We start from the raw sequence: 20,005 nt of genomic DNA, 5'->3' as shown, positions 1-20,005 counted from the left end.
CAAACCATTTACATTTTTTTCTTTTATGCAAACACACCTTTGGAAAACCACACATACCACAGTCCACCTGCACAACGTTGTGCATGCCTCTGTACACACACGCAGGCACGCATGCACACACACACACATACACCTTTTTTGCCAGTTGGCAGTTCGGAGCAATTTGGAACTGAAATCCACATAACTGTAGTCTTTCTAAGCCAGTTGGAAAGAATCTGCTCAAAAAGCTCTACATCAATTAAATGCCTGTTGAAGCTGTTTGGGGCGACAGCTACAGTATTAACACAAGAGATATACTTCAAATGCATTCACAGTCTAGGTTTAGGTGGACTACAGCCCAGATTTCACTCTTTCACTCAAGTGTTACTCTTCAGTTATCATTGGTTCATGAGCAGCACCAAACAGAATTGAAAATATAATGATTGTGTTCAAATATGTTTCCTGAACACCCACTCATCGTGTTTCATTGGTCAGATAAACAGATAGACAATCTCTGCAGAAATTAATCACTGCATGGTTTACTTATAGTTGTCTCTGCATATAAAAAAAAAAAAAAACACTGAAAGAAATTACAAACTAAACATTAGACCTTTTTTAAATAAATTAATTACATTATAATTGTGGTTTGCATTGTCCATTACTTGAAAAATAATTAATTTTGGGGAGTTTGAAAATTATTTTGTGGCCTCAGTGATTTATGTGTTTTTGATCTAAATCCTTCATCTTGGGTTTCTGATGATAGGCTGGTGCACTCTGGCCCAGATAAGGGTTCACTGCAGCCTTGTGGTGAGTTGTCCTTTGCCACAAGGACAGGAACCAGATTGGGTATTGAGATGCACCTCTTCAGGGTGGAGACCTGCAAGGACCTGTCACTCTGGACCAGGCACATAGTAACTGGCTGCCATGCATCTGCCGAGATGATCAAAGAAGTCACTACAAGTGAGTATGGATACTATTTTGGATTCTTTTCACAGCATGTATGCCATAAAGGTGAACTTATTGAATCAAGTCATAAAGATGTCTAGTGGACGAAAAGTCACCAAGTTTTGTACTGCTCAGATAATGGAAAAATTACATCGGGAAAAAGTGATTTCGGTCAGAATTTTCCAAAAGAATTGGAAGGTTAATGAGTAAAAAATGGCTGCACAAAAAAACACAACAAAGTTTTCAAATGAACAAATGCACCTGTACAATCAGTCTGAAATATTGTATTGCGATTATACATATTTTTGTATTAGGTTGGAGTTTACTTTTTGTTTGGATGCTGAACAAATTATTAATTTATCCAAATCCAAAAATGACAAAGATTTGTCATCAAACTTGGAATGAAAAATTCTGTTTAGTTTTTTTATTTAAATATTTTAAACTTTTGTGTTTAAGTGCATCAAACTTGGTGTGAATAGGCTCATAATTACCATATATTCAAAGAGATACTGCCCTTTCATACTCCATGAAGTCAGCTGTTAACTTTTCAGTGAGTAATAAGTTTGAGTTTCCTGTCTGGAACTTCACAATAGGTGTGGATCCGTGCCCACCCAGGACACCTCTAATGTATTTTCTTAGTAAAATGTTACTGTACATCTGGCTTCCTTAGTTGTGTGTTTACATTTGTGGTCCTGCTGTGGTTTCTGTGATATTATACAGGTAAAATTTAGATTTTGCAAAGATAAATGAAACTATGCTATCTGATCCCTTAGTCTCTGCCTCCTGTAAAGATTGTATTGCGAATTCCCAGAAGTTACAATATTTCTATGTTTTGGATGAGATGTGTGTTATTACTGAAGTCATTAAAGTAGAGAGTGTATTTTTAGAATGGAATTCCATGGCAGTGTTTCTGTGTGGTCTCAGTGCAACAGGCGAGGGGCACCGAGCAAAGCATTATGGGATTTGAAGCTCTCAGGCAGTTCCTGAGCTTCAACTGTTAGGAAATTATCTGCATTTGCTGGACTGCATGCAAGTCTCTGGTGATTACAGCTCCTTATTTGGAAATCTTGTGGTTTTCCCCTTCTGCTTCCTTGTGCAGCCAAATTATCTAAATGTCAGATATTTTCACAGTTCTGAGATCAGGCTTTACAATAATTTCCACTTATCCTTCAAAGCTGGAACAGCAAGTCGACAGAGATTATACTGAACATTGTAAAACTTTAAACTGGGCATTTCTGGCACTAAAATCTGATTGGACGAGCTTTGTTCAAAGCTGATGTAAAATGACCATAAACACTCACATACTATATATTAACCATTTAACGAACAGGAACATAAAAATACCTCAGAACCTTTGTTATTAATTTACATTTTTTATACTTAAATAATACACATTAATGATATTTCTTCAAAATGTTGCTTTTATTTGAGATTTTCAGGATTCCTTTAGTCATGGAAAACTTGGGAATATCAGGGAATTTTCAGATTGGCCCAGAAGATTAATTAACAGTTAAAAGCTTAAAATCTTAACCGTAAAAGTCATGAAAATGTTATAGTGAATACAATTATGTTTCTTGTTATGCACCCCTTACCTCCCGTAAAATCACTTTACCCTACAGCCTCTCATGACTTATTGCTTTCATGATTATTGCTTTAATTGTCATGAGTTAAGGACATTAGTAGTGCTGTGAAAAAAACTTTAGCTCATCTAAAAGATCTACAAAATGAAACGCATTATAAATAAACTACCCTTGTTACAACACACCTGAATCTCTAATTAATACTTTTGGAAGAACATGATCATTGCTTTCAGTTTGTAGTGAAGTGCAACAGTTGCATCCTCTCAAAACAAACCTGACTATATTGTCAATTTTTTTTGAGTCCTGAAAAAATTCCATACTATTTTTGTTGTTGACCAATACATTTTCATTCCAAAATACAGTTTCGGTCTGTGAAAAGTACAAAGCTATTACTGGATTGTGTCTATGGTAAATGGTCTGCACTTATATAGTGCCTTTTTAAGCCTTAACAGTATTCAAAGCGCTTTACACTGAGATTCATTCACCCATTCACACACACATTCATACACCAATGGCAGCAGAGCTGCTATGTAAGGTGCTAGCCTGCCATTGGGAGCAACTTGGGGTTCAGTGTCTTGCCCAAGGACACTTCGGCATGTGGAGTCGTGTGGGCCGGTATTCGAACAACCAACCCTGCGATTAGTGGCCGACCCAACTAAGCCACAGCCGCCCCATGTCTAGAATGTAACCCCCAGTTACTTAAAGTCTCGCGAGAGCCACCTTGAATGTTCACACACTGTGTTTTTTTGTGTTTATTTAGAGTCCTACAGAAACCCTACACTTAACCCTAACCTTAACTCTAAACCTAAGCTTAGTAACAGCAATTGAGACTCTCTCGAGACTTAGGCTGCCAGGGGTTACCTTCTAGACACAGCCCTATTGCTGTTGTCACCAACTTGCTATTGCCAGCCTGAAGAGTTGATGAGAGTATTTCATGGTGTGTTATTTGGGGAAGCAATGTTAGAGGGTGGTAGTGACTTCCAGTTGGTTTGAAAAGCTTGCGTAGACACATACAGATGGGAAACATGATCAATATTTGTTACAGTCACTGATCAAACCTGAACATTCCTCTGCTAGGCTGCTCATGATTTTGGTAAAAGGAAGGCACTTTGTTACAGACTAAAAGCCACTCTAGTGGGAAAGCCTGAAGATTGAGACATTTTCTGAAGGGGAAAAAGTTACAGTATTGTGAAGAGAAACATGGGAACAATATCCTGAAATCGCCACATTTTCACTTCCACCAAATCACAAGAACCTCTAATGTCACCCAAATAAATTAAAATGTTTATGAGTACTTTATCTATCAGTGTTAATCAGCTTCATTAAGTAAATTACAGAAAAAGAAGATACTTTTGCACTGATGTGATGATCTAATCATCCTAATGGACTGTAACAGCAGAGGAGTTTTTCAAAGACCAATGTGAAAAGAACACTGTAGCCTTGCAATTACCTGGTCAAAGAGCGATTCAGAAAGCTTTATTAAGGGTAAATGGAGGGAACAGCCGAAGAGGATCACTGGCACGCTCACAATAGACAGAGTAACAGTAGGTTTCCACACATCCTATGGTGCCTGATGAGCTGTATGAATATATTGAAAGAGTGATACTGGATACATGGAATCCTGTGATGTATTGGATGGCATTAGGGAGGTATTGAGCTGAGATTACTGGTGATGAATAACAAACCAATTATCAAGCAGATCAGAGGACAGTTTTCTCAATTTCTCTTCCACTTCATTTAATCCTCTGTAGAATATGCCTTGATTTATATATTTATGTATGTTGTATATGTAAATGTTGTTGAATAATTATTGATTAACCTATATTGAATTTTTGATATATGTTTATATATGTATCTCCCTTGGATTTGTAAAACACTTGTGAAAAAGTATTTTAATTAACAGGCACTTATAATGGAAGAATGTATGTTTATTATTTATTTATATAAATATTAAATTAGCTCCAATCTTTCAACTCATGTAATGACTTTTGAAACCTTGCAAGATTTGTATATCTGGGCAAAAATACCTGAAAGAGACAGTTCACTCTGTAAACTGAGGGACAAGATGGACAATATTTTTGTGGTATTCATGCTGTAGATAGAGTTGGATTTAATAATGTTTTGTGTGTGTGTGTGTGTGTTTGCTAACTTTTAGGCTGTATGTATGAAGGTCAGGACTGTCGATTGGTCATTCACTATGAGCGAGGGTTTTCTGTGATAGTAGATGGAGAGGACAACACTCTGGCCCAGACTATTTTTAGCTACCCATTCGAAAAGCTGAAGATGTCTGCTGACGACGGCGTGCGAATCCTCTATTTGGACTTTGGAGGGAAAGAGGGTGAAATTGTGAGTAAAATATGACATCTGACATCTCCATAGGTTTATTGAGCACTAGGGCTGGGAGATGAGCAATAAATATGTTCATAATATAAAAAAAATAAATGTATTGCGATATCCAATTACATCGTCAACCCCCTGGCCGAGTGATCAGTGAATATTCTTGCTTTATTGATTTAGCTTTAAAATATGTATTTATTGAAACACAAAAAACTTAAACCAAAGATATTTCTAAATTCAAAATGCACTTCAAACGAAACAAAAAATCAAATAAAATAACAAAGTTGTCAAAAAATCATATATAACTACCCTTCCATTTGCGTCACGCCAGTATCCATCTATGACAACAGGTGTAAAATGACTAATACTAAAACTAATAATTATTTTATGATTTAATCACACATGTAAGGTATAGTCTATATTTATAGTGATCCTGCGGAGTTGTGTTCACAACGAATGTTAAGCACAAATGGCTCCTTGGAAACAAAGTGAACTAAACTTTGAGCACCTCCTGAGATGGTCTGAGGTCATTTGCTGCATTCTCATAAACGACACTATTCTGAAAAAGGACTTAAATATTAAACTGTTTCTCGCCCACACTTATATCACTTCTTAAGATCTGGATTTAACCACTGGAGTCTTATAGATTACTTTTATGCTGCTTTTAGGGATATTTTCTAAAAATCTTAATTTTTATTTCCCTTTAATGACTTTAAAAATGTCAACTAGTGTAACCATAAATACTTTTAATATCCTTGCACCTTGAATACATTTCAGTGTCTGTTGCAAGATTGTTCCAAGCAACTTGTGCCAAAAAGCATTTTTTTTTTAAGAATGTAATCTTTTAATGAGACTTTTTTTTTTAGGATGGTTACACAACTTAAATGACCCCCATCCCCTAATAATGATGTATTTAAGTGACTGTTTTGTGTGAATTGCGAATGTATTTTTGAATAATATCTAATTTGGGAAAAAAAACTAAAAATAATCTTCACGTTATTGACCCATCTTTAGCTACTATATCACCCAGCCCTACTTGGAATTCCTCACAACAGGAAATGATGCATGTCTGTACTGACAGACGGAGATTCTCTGGAAGTGTCATTTCCTGTGAAAACCAGTCCTATCATGATTGTTGCTCTCAGCATGTGTTTGTCACATCAGGATCTTCCCTTTAATGCTTCCCTTTAATGCTTAATACCTTTTGTTTTATTCTATTCACAGCATCTGGACTTGCACTCCTGTCCCAAACCAATTGTTTTTATCCTTCACTCCTTCCTATCTGCCAAGATTGCAAGACTAGGATTGGTAGCCTAAGATCAAACTTTTATTGACTGAAAAAGTGATGTGACCATTCCAGCATGGAGAAAGGATATCCAGGACATAGTGAAACTCGCAAGTCTGAAATAGGCCACTGAAGCAGAACTGATGATGAAGTAAATCAGACTTTTGGCTGATTTTAATTACATTTCAATAATGATAAAATGTTAATTATAGTGAAATGCCATTTCACACACACTGATTATCTAAGAAAAAGATCAAAACTATAACTAAAAAGGTAATACTAGAAATATTCTTTATTTATCCTATACATGCTAAATTCTTTGACAGCAAAGTATTCAGCACTAACTTTAATGTAATGTTGAGAGGAAAGGAACCCATCTGTATGGAAGCTGTCTGCGTAATTAGTTCTGTCTTGCAGATAATGTGGATTAAAGAAAGGCTAGTTTTAAACCCTGTTAATGCACATAAAAGTCAAACAGCCAGAAAACAGTTGTCTTGTTTTGTTTCTGGTGCTTCACTGATAGTTCAGCAGAATCAAAAAGGATAATCTAGAGAGCTGGTCATCAAAGAGGCATGTCAACAAACTGTCTGGTTTCACAAGGCCTTTGTGTCAAAAATGGAACTCGAGACCGGGACAGTCCTCCCCTTCACTACTCTATCTGTTTTCACTGACAAATGGAGCTTCTGTGACTTTTACAAATGGCTTGCCTCCAAAATCTAGAGTTGTGTATAAACTTTTTAACTTAAAAGATAGTTCACCCAAAAATTGGAATGATCTGAAAGATTTTCTCTCCTAAATGATTCCACATTGCATGTTGTGCATTGCCATTGTTGAGGCTCAGATTTGCACTCCATGGCCTGTGGACATATTTAGCTTCACTGTACACAAACAAAGGCAATGTCAGTAATAAGTTATAAATTAGAGCACTTGAGGGTTTCCAAGTAAGCTAGCAATTAATGTGTCCATTGTCAGGCACTGAGTGTTCCCAGAGCACTGATCCATTGTAGAGGCTATGAATTTGGGTACAGCAGAGCCCCTGTGAGACAGTCCAACTATAAAGTTTTTTGTGCAAATAATAATTTGTCACCCCATCTTGGACCTCTAAAACTATATAGGCTGTTTTTAGATGCTGTGTCTTGAAGATTATGCAAATATCCTCTTCATGTGAAATGAGGATCAGCATTTTTGTACTTAAGGTGTGGCCGTACTAGAGTTTGTTCTTCATTTGCATTTGAATGTTCAAGAGTAAATGCAAGCTCATGCAAATACATTTAGCATTCCATTGCTTATCAAAGTTCAAGTTTGGCTAACTCTGACCTGCAAAATCATATGACGAGAAGACATGTGACCAATAGAAGATCAATGTTTCCTTTTGATCACTTGGTTCAGTACAAAGAACATTGAAAGATGTAAAGCATATATTAAAGTTGCATGTTTTTATTGTTTCAGCAAAGTGGATTAGGTGGTATATTTTAACATGTTGAATATAATATTTGTTATTTGAAATGAATTATTAAAAACAGCAGCCCTAGAGGATAGCATATCATTCTTTCCAGGGTCAGAGGTAATTTTGCATGCTAGAAAAGGCGAGTGCTACTGCAGCTTTTCTCACAAGCTGGATATTTGTTGTCTGTCTAATGTATTTTTTTTTAAATGGCTCCACCCTTCAATAACAGCCTCTTTGCAAAGTTTGCAGCTAAGTTTATGGGGTTTTTTTCACTGGGGAAAAAGTATTATTTCATAGTACAATGAACTCATCTCAAAAGATTAACTTGCTGAGACCAGAGCGTGTCTGATGTGTGCATATTTGTAACTAGTAGCACCTAAAAAAACAAGCAAATAATAATTTCTAGAGCAAATAGTTTTCCTAAAAATGTATGTCCACATATGTGAACAACTGGACTAAGTTGTGACATTTTAAATAATACCAAGCTATTGTTTATAATATTTCCAGAAGTGTTAGTTATTCATGTTTTAGAGATCTAACAGATATTACATAAGAAATTAGCATAATTAATTCTGATTCAAAGTAACGGCCAGCATCATCCAATCACTGCCAAACATGTTCAAATAAAATGATTCATGAAAATTCTGAATGTGTACTGATTACTATTGTCCTATGTCTGTGGGAGTGGTGGTGGTGGTGGTGGCGTAGTGGCTAAAGCACAGGGCTGTTAATCAGAACTAACCCCATGGCCACCACCATTGTGTCCTTGAGCAAGGCACTTAACTCCAGGTTGCTCCAGGGGGATTGTCCCTGTAATAAGTGCACTGTAAGTCGCTTTGGATAAAAGCGTCTGCCAAATGCATAAATGTAAAATGTAAATGTCTGCCAAGCATGTTGAGTCCGAACTGTCTGCAGCCTGAAACTGAACTTATGGTCGGATTTTAGGAGTGAATGCACTTAGCTGCATAGAGAACTACAGGATGCTCCCTATTTAGCAAATTATTTAACCTCCAGTGTGCCGTCTGTCTTCACTGGTCTCAGAACAGTTAAAAATGCACCTTATTTTTGCCCTAACTCCATATAAAGCCCCTCTGAAAGCAAAGTTCAGCTTTTGGTTGAACTCAGTGATTTTCAATGTGAAAATGCACAGTAAATATAGGAATGGATTTATTAATGTTACTGAATAGAACCGTATTGAACAAATATAAAATATTACAAAAGTTATATAAAAATGAAGTCAAATGACCCACAGATGTGTTAATGCTGAACGTTATTCAAAATAAATGCATTTTTTTTTAAGCAGGATATTAAACAAAAGTAGAGATGCTGCTCTTTACACCCAAACAGGTTTCAATGAAAAGACTAATAGGTTTCTTACCAGAGGCACTTTTGTTGGCTCTGCGCCCGTAGAAGCACTTCAAGGAAAACAACGCCATGGTGTTGTGTCACGTGACTCAGTTGCCCTGAAGTTTAACCCATAAATGACAGTCTGTAGTATTGTGAACAGTCAGTTTAAATTAATTTAAATTATGCGTTGCATCTAGCAAAGCCAAAGTACAATGTCCACGCATGTGGATGAGGGGGTCGCACAAGGTTAAATACATTTTTATTTCTAATGATATGGCCACTTTAATATCCGAACAGCCTGGTGGAGGAGGACATAGTAACAGGTTGAAAAAGTGTTGAGAGCTTCTTGTCCACTGTGTTAATAGAATTTTACCCACACAGATCAAATTTGTTTCAAAATAATTTTTCAGCTTGGGAAATTCAAAACATCACAGTGTATCAAAATGAACCAAATCTCTATTAAACACCAGTTTTATTAATCAATAAGACTACACAAGAATACAGCAGGTCTGTTAATAGGGAGGTAGTGAGTTCGTATTGCATGATGCCATCAAGGGCCTCCTTCTTTTCCCATCAACCCTCTGGGCACCCAGAAGTGAGAACAATGGCCCTTTGTGGGACTGGAATGTGTCTGGGTACTCATGAGACACCCTAAATTTCTTTGGGACAAAGAGTACAAGATAGCACCTCTTAATTGAATTTATAGTAGTTATTCCGTATGACCTCAGACCAATGTGCCCTTTGGACCCCAACATCTCTGGTGACTGCCCTAGTTTGGGGCAAACTACTCTGAGATCTGTAGTACTTCAGCACTGATGTCTTCTATGTTTGGTCAAAATAGCAGAGAACTGAAAGTGAGAGATGGGGTCATCTCATTATGGGGTTTTGGAAAACTAGAGCTGAAACGCTGTGTTCCTTGATTCATCCTTGAGTGCTGATTTGAGTGAACTCTGATCACTGAAATGGGATATGATGATGATTTGGCCAGAAACACTCTCACTGGTTTTCATGATGCTAAACAGTCTCAGAAAATGTGCATCCATATTTGCCTGTTGTTCGAGTTCGAGAATGATTTTAGGAGCTCTGAAATAATTTACGCCTTGTGTTGTTCTTGAAGTCAGGCAGCTTTAGGGTTCATGATGTCTTGTTAAAAACGTTTAATACATAAAGATATACAATTATTACACATACATTTAAATGAAAGAAAAGAGAACAGAGAAGTAATTTATATACACATTTCCTTAAAAAGGAATTTTGACTCTAACTGTGAGAAGTTAATACCTCTTCATTTTGTAGTATCACGTTGTTCCCTTTACAAAAAGCTTCACTATGATGCTGCACTTTGCTAAGCGCTTTTGGGGAAAATCCTGCATTATGACCAGCTGTGAATATGTGTGTAACACGTCAATGAACATTGACCGGAATTTAATGCCTCGGCTGGTGAGATCATTAGATGCACCTGTGGCGCAGTCTCACAAGCCTGTCAGAAACTTTCTTTCCTCTGCTAGGATTTAGAATTTGTTAGGCAGTGCGCAGTGAACCTTTTCTCCTTTCCCTCTTTATATATAATATATATATATATATATAAGAAAAAGGTGGAAAAATGTCAGAGAAGCAAAGCAAATGATACGTGTTTCCCTGTCAACGTTCTATGACTGTCAGGGACACGCATCAGTTTTGTTTTGTTTGTTTGGAGGAAGAGCATGCTGCTCTCGCGTTGGGGCAGGGCGAGTGTGCGCATTGCGACCTACTTTCGGGAGTCAGCGCCCACTCTTTCATCGTGGGGCTATCACGTATATCTGGCTGAGGAGCGAGAGACAGGTCCGTCCCTATCGCTCGCTTGCTCTCCAGATCCAGCTGATCCTTCTCGTAAGCCTGAGGCGCGCCTCGGCGCCTCTTCGTTTCACGAGGGGGGCACTGACCCTCTGTACATTTCACGCATAATAATAAAGCGGCTGAGAAATTACTCGAGGTGGTTACTCGGGCTGTGGCCAGACTACAGCTAGACTGGCCACGCGAACAAGAGACCCCCAAACGCTTCAAACTATAAGACCGATTTCTCTCTGGTGGCCAAAAAAAATACAAAAATAAATAAATAAAAAAAGGGAACGCTATATTAGTCCCTTCCTTTCTTTGATGACCTCCCTGACAAGCTTTCTCGCTCATGGAGGAACCCATATACTTCCCGTGTTCACGTACCATCGACGTTTTAATATTCGACCATCGTGGGTGCTGAGATACGGTCAAAGAGACGCTTGCGGGCTATCTCTCACCGGGTTCGGCATCATCACTCAAGAAACCTGCTCTCCCCACGAAGCCATGCAGGACTACCTCCATGCTAGTGGGGAGGGCTTATCAAGCGGCACGTCAGGCTGGTGCTGTGCTGCACATCATGCCAGGCGTACCAGGCTGACCTACTGAAAGACCTGAGTGCCGATGCAACGCTCGACGAAGAAGCCTTTTCTGAACTTCGTCGGGCCACAGATTTATCTCTCCGTGTGACGAAGCAGACATCCCGTGCCATTGGTCGGTCTATGTCCGCTTTAGTCAGCATGGAGAGGCATTTATGGCTTAACCTTTCGGGCATCAAGGATAAGGACAGAGTTTCCCCACTCGATGCCCCGGTTTCGCCTTCCGGTCTCTTCGGAGACGCCATGAATACGGTTATTTCCAGATTCCAGGAGGCGAAAAGCCACGAGGAAGCCTTCGGGCAGTTTTTTTTTTTTTTTAATTTCAAAAAGATTTTAGATCTTTGAGGTTTGAACCGCTTGGTCAGGGTGTTCAAGTTCAAGATGCTAACGGTCAAGACGGTCGTGTCTCAGATCCAACATTACGATTGGCTGATCACAATCGATCTCATGGACGCATATTTCCATATTGGAATTCTGCCACAGCACAGGAAGTTCCTGAGGTTCGCTTTTGGGGACGAAGCCTTTCAGTACCGGGTTCTTCCATTCGGCCTAGCCCCATCACCCCGCACATTCTCGAAATGCATGGATGCAGCACTGGCTCCTTCGTGACTCCGGGGCATCCGCATTCTGAATTACATAGACGACTGGCTGATCTTAGCGCAGCTCCAAGAACTGGCTGTTCAGCACAGGGATATTGTCTTAGCTCATCTGGTTTCTCCGGGTCTGAGACTCAATGTCAAAGAGCATTCTCTCTCCCACCCGGGGAATCACCTATCTGGGGGTTATATGGAATTCGATCACGATGCGGGCACAGTTGTCTCCCGCTCGTATCACTTCCATTCAGAACACCCTGAGCAAAGGCTAGGTCAAGGTTGCACTGTTCACCAGTATCAACAAATACTAGGTCCCATGGCATCTGCGTCCACAGTGATCCCTTTGGGCCTGCTCCATATGAGACTGTTTCAGCTGTGGCTAAAAGCCAGGGGATTTCATCCAAGGGCCAGTCCCCTAGGGCTAATAACGGTTATGTGCCGCATGCTTCGTTCCCTTGCTATGTGGTTCAGACCCCGGTTTCTTAACTTGGGTCCCACTCTAGGTGCGTCTCGTCGCAGGCTGCTAATGACAGATGCCTCCCTGACGGGCTGGGTAGCGGTCCTAAGTGGTCGTCCAGCTCAAGGGGATGGGAAGATCGTCAGCTCGGTTGTCACAGTAACTGTCTCGAGTTGATGGCTGTATTTCTGGCCCTGAAATACTTCCTCCAGAGGCTACCATGTCTTGGTGTGGGTGGGCAATACAGCGGTAGTCTCTTACATAAACCATCAAGGAGGTCCACGTTCACGTCAGCTACATTTCTGGTTTGTCGGATTCTCCTTTGGGCCCAGGGCAAGCCCCTGTCACTCAGGGCAGTTTATATCCCTGGATGCTCGTATGTGGGAGCAGATTTACTGTCCAGACAGAAAATACAGACGGGTGAGTGGAAACTCCACCCCTAGGTAGTGGAACAAATCTGGGTGCGATTTTACAGGGAAGAAAGAGGACTACTTCCTCTACTTCTCCCTGAGTCACCCAGCCCCCTTGGGTCTGGACGCGTACATGGCACTGAATGTGTCTGTATGCATTTTTCCCCAGTTTCTCTGCTCCCAGGAGTCTTGGCCAGAGTTCGCCAGCAAGGGTCTTGCCTCTTACTGATAGCTCATCGCTGGCCGAACAGGATTTGGTTCTCAGAGCTGATATCTCTCCTCGACGGCTCGCCTTGGGCGATTCCGGACAGGAGGGACCTTCTGTCTCAGGAGCAAGGGACAATATTTCAACCCCGGCCCGAATTGTGGAAACTTCATGTTTGACCCCTGAAGGGTACCAACTGAGGGACACAGGGCTGTCACCTGAGGTTATAGAGACCATTCTTAGTGCTAGGGCTCCCTCTACCAGAAGAATCTACACCAATAAATGGGGTGTCTTCGAAAGGTGGTGCAGTTCACATGGTGCAGATCCAGTTAACGGCCAAATCGTTTCAGTTCTGGACTTTCTGCAGGAAAAATTGTCAGCAGGCATATGCCCCGCTACTCTCAGGGTTTATGTGGCCACCATTTCGGCTTGCCATGCCCTGATGGACGGGGTGCCTTTGGGGAGGCATCCTCTACTCGCTCGCTTTATTCGTGGAGCCATGCGACTGATGCCTCCTGTCAGGACCAGAACTCCTTCGTGGGACTTAGCTATAGTCCTTGAGGGTCTGGTTGAGTCCCCCTTTGAACCTCTAGAGTCAGAGACTTCTGACTCTCAAGATGGTCTTTCTTATGGCGATTACCTCTCTTAAGAGGATCGGGGATCTACAGGCTCTGTCTGTTTTGCCGGCCTATTTAGAATTTGCCCCAGGTATGGCCAAAGCTATTCTGCATCCTCAGCCTGACTACCTTCCTAAGGTGCCCAGTCGGTGCCCTTCAGACTTATGTCCACCGCACTAGCCAGTGGCGTAAGTCAGGGAAATTATTTGTCTGCTATGGGGGCCGCAACAGGGGGGTGGCCACTACCAAGCAGACTATGTCACATTGGGTTAGGGATGCTATTGCCCTGGCCTATGAGGCGCGTGGTCAAGCTTCGCCAGTAGGTGTCAGGGCTCACTCCACCAGAGGGGTCGCCGCCTCTAAAGCCTTGGCTAGAGGGGTCCCTCTGCAGCAGGTTTATAATGTGGCAGGCTGGTCCTCTCTGCACACATTCAGATTTTATAGTTTGGATGTTCATGCTACTCCGGGCTCTTACGTCCTTGAGTCAAACTCTCAATCTCATGCCTGAACAAGTTTGTGACGTGGCAGGCTGGTCCTCTCTGCGCACATTCATCAGTTTATATGGCAGACTCATGCCTGAACAAAATGATGTCAAGCCTTTAGAAAATTAGCTTCTGATAGGAGGTGTACTGAATTGAAGGTGTACCAGTATTTTAAGGTCTACCGTCAGACTCAGTACCTCTTTGCTTGACATCATGAGAAAATCAAAAGAAATCCGCCAAGACCTCCGAAAAATAACTGTGGACCTCCACAAGTCTTGATCATCCTTGGGAGCAATTTCCAAACACCTTAAGGTACTACATTCATCTGTACAAACAATAGTACACAAGTATAAACACCATGGGACCACGCAGCCATCATACTGCTCAGGAAGGAGACTCATTCTCTCTCTCCTAGAGATGAATGTAGTTTGGTGCGATAAAACTAAAAAATCAATCCAAGAACAACAGCAAAGTACCTTGTCAGGATACTGGAGGAACATGGGGACAAAGATCTTGTTTATTTATTTGTATTGCCATGTTAGCATCACTGGCTATTTTCATGACAAGATCAAGGTCATTTTAAAAGGTAATGTACACAATATATAATACAGTAATATAAACAATGAACATTATATATGATCTTTAATTTCAATATTTGCTAAAAAAAATTAAAACATTTCCATGGGGAAATATTTTTGAAAACATCCACTGAAAAACTTTGTGTAAAAACTTTAAATTACAGTCAAATGTGTTTTATAGACAGTGGTGTCAGACAAAAATCACATGTTGGTGGCACTTCCCCTTTCAATAAAAACATATGAGTAAGTCTGGAATGAACAATACAGCATCTTGTATAAACAGTATGGACATGCCTACACTCAAAAGGAAAACTTGTGAAAGATCTTTCATTGGTCAATGGGCTGCTTGGTACCAAGTGAGTCTCTTGAAGACAAGAGGCAACGGGATTAACAACAGCAGATAAACGCTGAAGTTCAGAAATGTTTACTTTAATACCTCGGCAGTTCCACTGAATATTGTGATTATTAATTCTCTAGTAGGCAAAACTGGTACATGCCCTTTACTTCTGAATTTAGGAGATAAGCTATGACTACAAGAGGTTATGTTCTCTTTCATTTCAATATCCTTTTACATTTCTGACTTTTGACATATTTTTCATTGATTAATTTTGGCAATTGTATTCTTATACTACTTTGTGTCTTTTTCCCTCTTGAAGATTGGTTGTGTTCAGCTGACAGACTTTGTTCTTCTGTGACTTGGGTCTGACTAAATGTAATTTGGCTTTGGGTGCTTTGAGTGTTCTTTTTAGCTGAGATAGAATTTTGGGACAAAGTTTGAACTTTTTGGAGAAATGTCCTCTGGTCTAATGAAACAAAAATTTAACAGTTTGGCCATAATGACCATCGTTATATTTGAAGGAAAAAGGGTGAGGCTTGCAAGCCGAAAAACACCATCCCAACCATGAAGCATGGGTGTGGCAGCAAGTTGTGGGGGTGCTTTGCTGCAGGAGAGACTGGTGCACTTCGCAAAATACATGGCATCATGAGGAAAGAAAATTATATGGATATATTGAAGAAGCATCGCAAGACATCAGCCAGATAGTAAAGCTCGGAGGACAAAGTCAAGGTACTGGAGTGGCCATCACAAAGCCCTGACTTCAACCCGATAGAAAATTTGTGGACAGAACTGAAAAAGTGAGCAAGGAGGCCTACAAACCTTACTCGGTAACACCAGTTCTGGGAGTAGGAAAGGGCCAAAATTCCAGCAACTTATTGTGAGAAGATTGTGGAATGCTACCCAAAATGTTTGACCCAAGTTAAACAATTTAAGGCAATGCTACCAAATACTAATAAATTGTATGTAAACTTCTGACCCACTGGGAATGTGATGAAAGAAATAACATCTGAAATCATTCTCTCTACTATTATTCTGACATTTCACATTATTAAAATTAAGTAGTGATCCTAACTGACCTAAGACAGGGAATGTTTTCTATGATTAAATGTCAGGAATTGTGAAAAACTGAGTTCAAATGTTTTTGGCTAAGGTGTATGTAAACTTCTGATTTCAACTGTACATTAACACGTCATTTATGTAAACACACATGCAGACAAACACGTATTAATGTGGTTACACAAAAACCACTCTCATCAGCCATCTGCTCCATGATCTATTCAGGTGATGGCCTTACCTATAGGTTTTGTCTTCTGTTGTTTTATCAAGTTTCAGGGAAACTTGTATCATCAAATCAATACACACAAAACGATTTTCAAAAACTAAGGAGTAGGGGCGACTCCAAAAACAATGAACTAAAGGTGTGTGCTATACCTGTTTGACGTTGTTACTGGTTGCCTTTATTCATTTCCTCGTGAAGGCCATTTGACGTTTTCAGATCCTGTTGCAAAACAAACACAAGTTGCTGAAGCTTAACTGGGTGACTATTATATATCAACGCTTCTCCAGTAATCACTTAATCATTTAACCTGCAGCTCTGCACTCTACGTACATTTTTAGACTGAATGCTTTAGGACGAAAGCTAAATGACTCCAAGTTCTTGGAGTTTTGCCCTCGTTTCATGGGTAAATGATCAAGATATAGCATTACTCAGCAGCGTTTAGGCAGCATATTTTTAAGAGTTTCAAAGATGTCCCTATAGGCGGGACAGCAGGGTGTGAGGGAAAGAGGCAGAAAGATTGCTACACACCATCAGATAAACTTTTGATGTCAAACAGTCTTTGACTGCAGGCTTCAAAGCACTTGTGCTCTCTCCCGTGTTTAGTGAGTGCCTTAGCAACCACCTCTTTCAGAATCTGAGAAGTGAAAACACCCACTGAGAACTGATGCACAATCATGTAACTATAGCACTCATTGACTGTACATTTGCCATAAACTGCACAAGTCCCAACATTTGCAGAATTGATGACTTTAGAAACTAATTCACTGAATGAAAACTTTCATGTACCAGTACTTCAATAGAGCACACACATTCAAATACACTTATTGGTCAAAATGCTCTAAATAGGAGGGACTGACTTGTGTTAAAATATCAGATCTGTGCCTTAGAGGGGCACTCAAAAATGTAAATGTTCGCATTATTTTTCACTTCAAAGCCATCCTGGATGTGTATGACTGTGCTGAACACAAAAAAATAGAAGAATATATCAGCTCTGTAGGTCCTTTCAATGCAAGAAAAATAATAAAATGACTAAAAATAATCCATATGACTTCAGTGGTTAAATCTATATCTTCAGAAGCACTGTAATCACTTTGGGTGAGAAAAGGATAAATATTTCAGTCCTTTTTTACAAACAATCTTTTATTTTTGGAAAAAATTACTTATTTGCTTCTCCCCAGATAGCAATAAGTCGGCGGGCCGCTGGTGGTGCTCCGACGGCAGTAGAAGCGGCAGAATGGCGATATCGCAAACACGTTTGACGGCGCACCGCCGGTGGCAGCCGCTTTTTAAAAGCGGCAGCCGCCTTCCTACCGCCTTCGTTCCGCGGCCGGCCCGCTGGGTATCCGCCATTCCGCCGCCGTTATATCGAAGGCGGACCGTCGGAGGCAAATGCTTTTTTCGAGCGATCTGCCGCCGCTTATTGTATATATATATTTTTTTTTTAGATATATTTTTTATATATATATATATATATATATTTATAGCATGCAGTTTATCAAGAATATTGATTGATCAAACCAGACAAATTTCCATTTGGCGTTTTAATTCCACATTTCAAAGTACAGTAACTGTCATTGAAACAAGATGTCAGATCACTGAAATATAAATAACAGAAAAATACAAACATTATATATATACACACACACACACACACACTAAAGAACATGCAGGTTTCCAATTCAATTTTGGTAAAAAAAATTTTTTTTTAAAAAAACACTATTGTAACACAATAAATGTTTATAATATAAAGAGGTCAGCTCTGGGATGAAAAGAATTACCAGTAAACATAAGCAATGAGGATATTTGGTACCAAATAAAGTGCAGGATACCAAATAAATTGAGGTATAACAGGTATAACAAGTCATTTCTAACAATAGGTTAAGTGGTAATAATTTAGAGTAAAGCTCTGCAGTAGAATATACCATTATAACTGCAATGCTGACCTGTGGCACAAGGATTTACAAGCTATATTTAACAATAGAATAACAATTAAGCACTGTGACGGAATGAAAGTAGAATTTTTGGTACTAGTTAATGTGCAATATCAAATATCAGAGGTATGAAATATGATTTACAAACTATAATAGAATCGTTAAGCACTGACGGAATGAAATAAGCAATACTAAAGTCACGGTAAGTAGAATATTTGATACCAGATATTGTGCAAATATCAAGTATTAGATGTATAATCTAGGATTTACGAGCTATATTTAAAAATAGAATAGTTAAGCACTGTAACAATGAAATAAGCAGCAAATTGTATATGAAATAATTGAGATCTTTGGTATCAAGGAATGTGCAGGATAACAGGTATAATATACATTTTGACATTCAACTTACACATGACAACAAGTTGGAATAAATATAATTAACAGCAGACAATCTGGCTGTAGAGAACACAGCCAATCAGAATGTCTGGAGAGGTTGGGGACTGCGTGGCGTAGTGGGCTAAGAATCACCGGTTTTCCCCGACCTCCAGAATGAGGCAGTGCAAATTGGCATATCTTCAGTGATTCCTCGTGTGCCTGTATAAAAGGACAAACCATCCCATATTCATCCAAGGAGCTGCCCTCAAAGCAGGGTCACGAGAGAAAAGAAAAAAAAAAAAAAAGCAATTTCCACAGTGAACAGTGTGGATTGGGTGAGTGTAGTCTGACACTTTTAGCAGGCTTTTTTAGGGGTCTTGATGTTACTGACTGCAGGATAAAGAAAGGGTTCCAGTTGTCAGTGATGCTGGGGTGTCAGTAGTCAGCCTAGGTTTAAGGGGTCGGCTGTGGGTCCCTCTCAGCTGTGCGGCGCCTTTTTCCACCTTCATGTTCAGATGCTCCTTTCAGGTAACGCGTAGCGTTAACCTGGATCGCCTCATCAGTGGCATCCTGGGTTGCCGGGTTCTTCCGGATGGCTCCTGTAGAAAATAAAGATCTGTCATTCCATTTGAATGGCATAAGGTCATACACATCTACTTAAATATAAAAAAAATATCCAACTTACTTTGAACAATGGTCTTCAGGAACATGTCTCTAAAACATGCTTTATCCCCTACACCAGTCCAGGTTGTATTGATGGAAAGGTGATTAGAGAAGATACTCTGAAGCATTCGCCACACGGTTGTCTTTAGGTCCCTCCCACATTTGATTGCCAAAAACCGAAGCTGAAAATACGCAGTGTACGATCTTAATTTTACTTTTTAGATTACCCTATGGCGTTATAAACGAAATCGGCACACTTACAAATCGTTGTTGGAGCCCTTTTTTCCTGCCTCAAACTGTTGTCAAGCAACACCAAACCTTCCTGGTGTCTAGGGGGAGTAACAGATCCCCTGGCAGGGATAACTCTCCAACAGACACATTGGCACTGAAATGTTGCAGCATAGCATTTTGTTGTCCATGCTACGCACAACATCGCCAAACTCCAAGACGTCGCAGCATTAGGGTTTGATCTGCACCTACAGGGGTTCCCAGAATAAAAGAACAAAGTAGTCAGTCCTGGTCCTTCAACTACTAAACTATGACATTTATATCTAGGTCTACTACATGTACAGGTGGCCCCAGTGGGAATTAAACCAACAACCACAGGTGTTGTTTGCAAGTTGTACCTGATTGCCCAGTGCGAGCAAATGTCTTCAACATTGTCCCAACTTGCTTCACTTGCTCTTGAAGTGAGCCGCTGTCACCTGGGAAGTAACAATATATTGATTAGCAATACACTAAATACAA

At 39.9% G+C, this 20,005-nt stretch overlaps 1 protein-coding gene and 1 long non-coding RNA gene across 2 annotated transcripts in view; one reads left to right on the top strand and one right to left on the bottom strand.

The window, feature by feature from the left end:
• sntb1 (syntrophin, basic 1) overlaps nucleotides 1-8,349 on the top strand; it is a 41,221-nt gene extending 32,872 nt beyond the window's left edge. The window contains exons 5-7 of the mRNA XM_052144165.1: nucleotides 743-939; nucleotides 4,660-4,850; nucleotides 6,066-8,349. Coding sequence (XP_052000125.1) covers nucleotides 743-939; nucleotides 4,660-4,850; nucleotides 6,066-6,158 — 481 coding nt within the window. The 3' untranslated portion in view covers nucleotides 6,159-8,349. The remainder of the gene's footprint in view (nucleotides 1-742; nucleotides 940-4,659; nucleotides 4,851-6,065) is intronic.
• A 9,481-nt stretch (nucleotides 8,350-17,830) lies between these two features.
• On the bottom strand, nucleotides 17,831-20,005 carry LOC127656045 (uncharacterized). Its single transcript, XR_007972134.1, has 3 exons — nucleotides 19,885-20,005; nucleotides 19,520-19,734; nucleotides 17,831-19,440 (listed from the first exon to the last, which is right to left on the bottom strand). It is a non-coding gene; the product is annotated as an uncharacterized LOC127656045 (long non-coding RNA).

This window comes from Xyrauchen texanus, chromosome 15 (genome assembly GCF_025860055.1).
Source record: "Xyrauchen texanus isolate HMW12.3.18 chromosome 15, RBS_HiC_50CHRs, whole genome shotgun sequence".
Taxonomy (NCBI): domain Eukaryota; kingdom Metazoa; phylum Chordata; class Actinopteri; order Cypriniformes; family Catostomidae; genus Xyrauchen; species Xyrauchen texanus.
Note: the sequence above shows the minus strand (reverse complement) of the source record. Positions and strands in the feature narration are given on the sequence as shown.